We start from the raw sequence: 7,924 nt of genomic DNA on the forward strand, positions 1-7,924 counted from the left end.
AGTTTCGGCTGCCTTCGTTTTGGGTATGATTCTCAGACTGATGACTTCAAAGTTGTAAGATTTGTTACTAATTACTTTGAAGAGAATCTAGAAGAAGGGTTGATGGCAGATTGGATCAACCAAGTCGAGTTATATTCCCTTAAAAGCAATTCATGGAAGCAAATTCCACTTGCTGGGGTTCATGCTTATGGTTCTCCTTTGTTTAGTAATTATGCCAATGGGTTTTATTATTGGCAGGCTGTTGGGGATTTTGATCACCTTATTCTTTCATTTGACATGGTTAATGAAAATTTTAGGAGATATAAATAGATTATCAATAGAAAATGCAAAATAAAGTATCTAAAATATATGATAATTTGAAATTTTCAAGGGGACACCCCTCGGTCCATCCCTGATTTGAATGATTCTCATTGCCTGAAGGGCAAACTTCTAAGCTTAAACATTGACAATGCCATCGAGGGATGCACAGAATTAGTATTTCCTCAGAAATCAAAACAAGTATGTTCCTCTGCTCATCATAGAGATTGGTTCAAAGAATATTACTTAAAAATAGCTATAATGCTGACAAGTTCCATGCTACTTTCCAGTACAGCAGGTTTCAACTGAGAACTTGAAGACATTGAATGAAATGCATAAAACTTCATACAACAACAAGAAGCAGGATCCCAGGGCAATCATAAACAACAACAGTAATGGCAATTACCACATCTTGGATGGGGCATTAATAGACTAAACAACAAAGGCCTGCATCTTCCCATGAAATCTAATACGAATTCAATCACCAAGAACCAAATCTGCAACTACAAACAATTTTTCTTGTGTTCATGTCCTAGTTACAGCAGCTATCAAACAATACATTAAAATTTAAGAAATAGCTTACTGGATTCTAGGTTGATCAACATTCGTCAATGCTACTAAAGTCTTGAAAGATCAAAACCCCCTCGTCGTCGAACCCTGCCAAATCTCAACGGCTTGCTGATCCTTACGAGTCACAAACATCTTGTTTCCACCAAATGCCAAGTTGGTTATCCTCAAGCCTCCGGTATCCTTCACTCTACCCATCAAATTCTTCCTAAAAACCCTTCCCTTTAATTGACCCTCACTGGTCTTATCTGAACCCATCGCGACCTCTGACCACAACTCTATAGCCCATCCTTTACTGCAAAACACTTGATTTCCATGGCTCTCTATTTTGCATCCAAACCCTTCTTTCTTCCCATTAACAACCTTCCTTCTATCCCCAAGACAAATCCATGGATTACTATTATCATCTGCATCATTATTCACACTCCCTAAACGCCTCAAATCCGCATTAAAAACCTCCCCGGAATTCACTCCAACCTTGAAGAGCACATTCAAATTATCCGAAACACAAACATCGGCAAAGCAATCAACTTTCTCCTTCAAATCAAAGACCACATTACCAGACCTTATATCCCAAAACCTAATATTCCCTGTCACACCCGATAACCCGCTATGTGACCCGGATGCCATAAGTAATCCATAACTCGAAACCCATTTCAGCTTTGTAGCAGGGATGGCTGAATCAAGATCAGCCCCGAAAATCTCGTTATGCCCGATCTCAGTAACAGGGTTCAAAGTATTCAAATCATAAACCAGGATAGAATTGGAGTTTCTCCTACTGGATTCAAAGCTGGTAAACAAGAATTCGCCTGATGAACCGATGGCTTGAACCGTGGAGCCAGACCGGGTCGAATTCTCCCAGTTGAGAACTTGTTTGACGCATTCTCCATGGAGGTCGAGAATCTGAAGCCCCGAAAAGTCTGTCGCCCCGGCCGCCACGATATCCGGGGATAAAGCGAGTAAGGAATCGACGGCTGTGAATTGGGTCAGAATCGTTGACTTTCTCGTCCGCGACCAATCGAATGACGTGATCTTGCTACCGTGGGATACATGCAAGGACCCAAACGGCGTCGAGGCGATCGCGGAAGGGCAGTCCCTGCCGTTTAAGGGCAATACGGACGACTTTTGGAGGGCAAAACCGTCAAACTGAGAAGGGTTGCTCAAAGAGCTGGTCAAGAGGGACTCGAGGCCATAGAATCTGGATTCTTCGATGAGGTCACGGAGGTCGAAATCCTTGACTTTGAAGGGAGGGCACCGCTACGGAGGAGGGAGAGGAGGAGGGAAAAATGATCCGGGTCTCGGTCGACGAACCGGTCTGAACCCGTTCCCGCAATTTGAGAAAGGAGGGATTTAGGGCCGGCTTGTGTTAGGGTCTGCTTGGTGGTTTGGAAAATCTGGCCGCCGACGTTGATCGACACGACATTGCTGTTTAACTCCGGTTCTGTTTCCAAACTCTGCATTGCAATCGTTGACATGATTTTTCACCCCCCAAATTCTTGGAAAGAGATGAGAATGTTGGGTTTTGGAATAGATTCTTTGAAGAAAGATGTGGGCAATTAGAGAAAATAAAGGGGGGAAGGGAAATTGATTGCTGGGGTCTTGTAGAAGGCGACAGAGTTTGGTCTGGTTTGTTGTGAAAATGAGAAATGAAATCCCAGCATCGGAATGCATATTTAACGTTAGTTGAATGAACCGAAGCTGACTAACCGAGTCGTCAAACTCCAACCTGGGCAGACTTTTTGTTTGACCATCCATTTGTGGAACGAGAATGCTGTTTTGTTTTCTTCTTTTATTTAAGGTAAACTATGCGTTTAATGTCTAAATTACTCATTTTAATATATTTTAGTATTTAAAGTTTTAAATTTATTTAAAATCGTATATAAAGTTTAATTTTATTTTATTTTAGTACTCCATTTAAAACTTAACATTAAATTTTAACAAAATTAAAAGTCTAGATACTAAAACAGACTAAAATTAATTCAGATACTAAACGAGCTAAATTTTTAACGGCGACCAGATACCCGCCGGAATACTAGAATAAAATTAAAAAGTTAAACATTAAATATGAATTTGAATTAAAACAAATCAAACTAATAATTTAAGTACTAAATACATAATTTACCCTTTATTTAAAGAAATTCTTCTATTAAGGAAAACATGGATGATTGTTTTGGATACTAGTGATTGGTGGTGGATATTAAATTTCAAATTAAGACAAAGTTTTATATTATGATTAAATTTTAAATTAAAGCACGTATAGAACTTTTGTTCAAAGTAAAATAAAATAAATAAATAAAAGATTTTAGTATGGTAAATTGGATTTATTAATTTAGTATGGGTCTAAAAAAAAACTTGCCGGGTAACTGCAAATATCAGCATAACTAGAAATTATCCCCGGAGCGAATATAATTCAATCCATTCGCAAATATCAGCATTCTAAAAATTGACCATCACACAAAAATTTCATTACTTTAACTGCAATCCTGTCATTCATATTTTACATAATGAGGGCACAAATCGAAGACTCTTTTGATATGATATCTATCTGCTTATATTGGAGATGTATACTACAAACAACAAAAATATGCCCGAGACCTTGTTTCTTTTAGTCGGGATGACTCGAATACATTCTTCATGCAAATCGCCATCTGACTAAAAAAAATAACATTAAAGTTACCTGTGATATGGTTGATTAATTGTTCCCTGTTGCTGTTACCAAATTGTTTAGATCGCCGACACTGCATCTAGTTCCTAAAATGACGTGAAAATCAGAAGGCATCTACTAAAATGCATACCGGTTAGCTAACTCCTGGCTGCATCATGGAGAAGAAAGACCAATTCCGGGCTACACTGTTGTTCTTTCCGGCTACCTTCTCATTCGCCCACCAATCAGAATTAACAATAGGCTTATGGGCATCAACTCCATCGACATTGTCAAAATTGAATTCTTTAGCTGACCCAAGTGTTAGGCATTGATTCTCATGGTGGTGTGGTGTGCCTTCCCCATCTGCTGCAGCTTTCTCTGGTCTTTCATTGGTTGTTTCACCAACACGACATTCATGATCGTCCACCAGCTTAGTTGCATTCTCTTCTCTTTCTCTTGTTGCTTCATTCTGTGGAGATCTTGACACGGCTTCAGATGGTGTTGCTGCCTCTGTTTCCACACTTCTTATAACTTCTACAGTAGTCAAATCAAATGAGAGTCTATGATTAACTGCAACCTGATCAGTTGGGTTTTGTTTATCCACACGTGGATATGATACAGTTTCAGAGATCTGTCTACCCTGAAGAAATCCACCGCGAGGTGTGGACGTTGTAGCATCTGGGTTTAAAGTCCTAGAACCATGACATGATCCCCATTCACGGTTGGAAAGCTTATCAATGTCGAAGAGCTTGAGAGGATTACCCATCCGGAACTCGGGAAAGCGTAAACCAGCAGCAAAATCACAATCAGGGAAAGGAGATGATGTGCCAGAACCCGAGATTCCTGAGCTTGGTGAGATCAATTGGCCAACTGGGCTCCCGGGTTGAAGCTGATAGGACTGAAATTCATAGTGGGATATGGGGAATCTCTGTCCAGCCTCTCCAAACTGGAAGTTGGGGCCAAGGAACTGAGCAAATGGCACCTCAGGTGAGGAAGGTGTAGTCAAGTGTATCGACTCAGCGGGAGGAGTGAAGGGAGCAGTCGATGGTTCAGTGGTGAAGGTCGAGAAAATAGGTGGTGAAACTAACTGAGTTTCATAAGCATAAGGGCCAATTGCAAATATAGAAGCAGGCCCTGGAGAGTACATACCAGCAGATATGGAGGTGAGAGACACTAAACCAGCTGGAGACCGAGTAGCAGAGGGGGGTTCAGATGGAAGGAAAGAAGCAGGAGAAGAGGGTGGTGCAACAAAAGGAAGTGTCATGGCAGGTGCTTGGGTTGGAATTTCAGCAGCAGGCACATTAGCATGGGAAGCACTCGTTTCAGAAACAAGAACAGCAGGTCCAATTCGCTTTTTTTGTTTGTAAGATCCAAAGCACCAATATTTGCTCCAGAAACCACCCCATCTTTTCTTCTGAACGTTAAGATAAAATGCATTATTACAGGAGATTGCACCAAATTCTTAGGTAGCTAGAAGAAATCAAATAAATGACAGGTACGATTAATGAAAACTTTTGTTCTAAAAGACAAAAAGGCATATTACAGCAAAAATACAACCAATCCTCGTCGAACTTTACCAAAGTGTATCAAGTAATGAAGCATACTAAAGTATATATGCTCAAAGGTTATTGGACATCATGCTATAAATGTACTTTCAACTCTTTGGCAAAAAGAATACAAGCTTGTGGCATCTTTTTCCATTTCAAAGCTTTTAACGTAGAAGATAACCCATTTAAACCTGCCCTTTTAACATCCAAGTTTGGGTCAAGGAGCAGAAGCACTTCCCACCCTTTGTTTAAGTATTTCCGAACCTTTTCCTCGGTGATTACGGTTTGCCACTCTTCAACTAGACCTCCAGTACATGGAAATCATACCTACGGGCAGAACAAAGGGCACTTCCCACCTTGAATTTGGATGTTCTCATGATCTTATGATTTACTGAAGTTTATAGATTTCCAAAATCCCAACGAATCCGAAACCTTCTAATTAGCTATAACTGTGTCATGGCCATATCAAAGATTGCCTAGTACAATTAACAACCATATCTAAGTTCCAAATTTTACAATATCAGCTTGGCGCTACTCTTCTTTTGTTTCTTTTAGGAACTTTGCTGAATGAAAGTAAAACAGGAAATAAGGCATGAGGAAGATCATCTAAATACAAGGTGTTTCCAGGGTAAATAAGTAACCAAAAATTATTATATACTACTAATTAGCACTGTTTCATCAACACCGACTATTCTCATATTCCCGAACTGCCAAGTTCAAAAAGCAGAAAACATGTATGTTTTGAAGTACCAAAAACCAATTTGTACAAGCAAAAACTGCAGCTTCTGAACTTAAGTATCCCTAAACACAAGCAACAGTGAAAGACTCTTGATTCAGGAACAAGCCAACCTTCAATAAAATCTAAGCCTAAAATCACAAGCATTTAAGTTACCGTTTCTGAAGCCAAAAAAAGAGGCGAAATTTGATTAAAGATAGAAGTTCACTAAATCAGCATGTAATATAATCAAAGAACAAAAAGGGGAAAAATCGAATCAGGCAAAAACATATCACGAAATGAAATCAAAGAAGCTTAAAAACATCTGGAACTCAACCAAATCGAAATAAATTCAATTAAAACAATCAAGTCAATAAAAAAACAGTATTAAACATACATAAAAAAAGGAAAATAAAAATTTTACCTGACCAGTAGATTGTGGAACACGATTCTCAGCTGAAGCGATCGCGTTAGCAGCAGCATATATAATCTCCAAAGGGTTATTCATAGCTCTAGATTCTCCATTCGCGCCTCTCATTTCTACTTTCTTTTTTCTATTTTTTTCTGGCGAGCCAAACAGCTCAAAACTATCTTCCTCTCGGAATTGTCAAATTTTCTCGATAATAAAATATATAATATGTTCATAATCGAGGTCAAACACGGCAATCACTTGGTTCTATGAGCTTAGGTAATGTTCATAAATTGCCTAAGGTTTCGCTCCATTTACTTAAATGCCCTTCCACTTTTAGAGGATTAATTATAATGTATAATAAGCTAATTATTTAACTTCAAATTCTCATCACACGTATGTTCTTGAAAAATGAATTAAAAAATATTTAGTAATTTTTTAGTTTAATAAAATATTTTATAGAAGTAATCATGAAAGATAGAGAAGATGGTTGTAAAACTTAATTGGAGCTGGTTATATTAATGTTAGTAGAGGTGAAATTAGATTTGATGTAATGAAGTGGTTGCGGAAGGTGTGCACGTGTGCGCATCCACGTGTTCATGGGGTTCCGTGCGCCACCGCATATAATAAATAAAGTAATAAAGAAAAGGGGGTCCCATCAAATAATTTTTCCATCCCCATGGACTTCCTCGAAATTCGACCCCTTTACCTGCCACTTCGACTAACTCCCCCTCCGTCCCCACCACCGTTGGTCCCACCATTTCCTATCGCATTTGCCCAACGGATTTCTCTACCTTCGGCTTACTCATACCATCCGATATGATGGCAACATATCGGGTTAGGGTGGCGGGTTTTGTCAATTCAATCTGAAAATATATATTATTTATCTGAATTAAATTTGATTTAAAAATTGTATATTCTTCACTGGATCGATTCAATTAAAAAAATATTTATTCTTTATCGAATTTTGATATGATTTGAATTTTTTAAAATATAAATTCGACTCGATATAATAAAAAATAAGAATTTAATTAAATAATAATACATTTTTAAAGAAATTACATTATTATTCTCGGATCAGATCGAAACTTTTTCACCTCCACCCAAATTTGATCCGACCTCGCCCTTTAAAAAATCCGACCAGAATCGAGCCACACCCAATTTCTTTTATTAAAAAACCCAAACCCTATCGAATTAGATCGAAACTCATTGTATTCAAATTAAATTGTCATCCTAAATGTGTATCTAATTTTGAATGGATATTATATTTTTGAGTAATTATATCTATAATTATTCAATTATAAGAGTATTTTAATTTAATTGTTGATTTTAAACTTTTTTTCAATCAGAATTGATAATTATTCATAATAATGTTAATTTAGTTATTTTCGTTAATATTTGATAAAAAAAATTGGCATGTGTTATTAAGTTTATTTATTTTTTTCATACTTTCTAAAAGACAAATCACTTTTATTTTTATTAAATATATGTTAATGGCCAACTTTATGTTTTCATTTTACAAAAAAATATAACGTTATTGGTAAATCAACACAAATTCATGTTTGTTTTAGGGAAAAACATGAAAAAAATATTAGATGTCTATATATTTTTGGAGGAAAAAAATAATGTGTCTTTCAGTTAAGAAAACAAACTCAATGGACTATTTTACTAATATTTTTCATCGTTGACCGTTACAGTATCAGCATTCCAGATCAGAGTGTTAATGTGGTGGTCTACAGTGCTGA

General features: G+C 37.3%; 2 protein-coding genes across 5 annotated transcripts; both read right to left on the reverse strand.

Moving 5' to 3' along the window:
* Window positions 1-695: 695 nt before the first annotated feature.
* LOC120186855 (BTB/POZ domain-containing protein At5g41330-like) lies at window positions 696-2,472 on the reverse strand. The gene is given in 3 exon segments (XM_039190686.1): window positions 696-899; window positions 935-2,096; window positions 2,099-2,472. Coding segments are annotated over 3 exon segments (1,407 nt in total). The 5' UTR covers window positions 2,340-2,472; the 3' UTR covers window positions 696-895.
* Window positions 2,473-3,307: 835 nt separating this feature from the next.
* Window positions 3,308-6,402, reverse strand: LOC120186856. 4 transcript variants are annotated; one of them, XM_039190688.1, is made up of 3 exons: window positions 6,195-6,402; window positions 3,660-4,922; window positions 3,308-3,512 (listed from the first exon to the last, which is right to left on the reverse strand). In XM_039190688.1, the coding sequence occupies exons 1-2, from the start codon at window positions 6,306-6,308 to the stop codon at window positions 3,663-3,665; spliced, it is 1,374 nt and encodes a 457-aa protein (XP_039046619.1). In that variant the 5' UTR covers window positions 6,309-6,402; the 3' UTR covers window positions 3,308-3,512; window positions 3,660-3,662. The 4 variants fall into 4 exon arrangements, with proteins under 4 accessions (XP_039046619.1, XP_039046621.1, XP_039046618.1 ...); XM_039190690.1 differs by having other exon boundaries at window positions 3,308-4,919; XM_039190687.1 differs by having other exon boundaries at window positions 3,308-4,922.
* Window positions 6,403-7,924: the final 1,522 nt, after the last annotated feature.

The sequence above is a fragment of the Hibiscus syriacus genome, unplaced genomic scaffold, assembly GCF_006381635.1.
Source record: "Hibiscus syriacus cultivar Baekdansim isolate YM2019G1 unplaced genomic scaffold, ASM638163v2 tig00113721_pilon, whole genome shotgun sequence".
Taxonomy (NCBI): Eukaryota; Viridiplantae; Streptophyta; class Magnoliopsida; order Malvales; family Malvaceae; genus Hibiscus; species Hibiscus syriacus.

Excerpts from the sequence above, each read along its gene's own strand:
- LOC120186856 (XM_039190688.1), bottom strand. The coding sequence starts at position 6,308 with ATGAGAGGCGCGAATGGAGAATCTAGAGCTATGAATAACCCTTTGGAG. Across the intron at positions 4,923-6,194 it reads TTCCACAATCTACTGGTCAG|AAGAAAAGATGGGGTGGTTT; the intron begins GTAAAATTTTTA and ends CTTAACGTTCAG.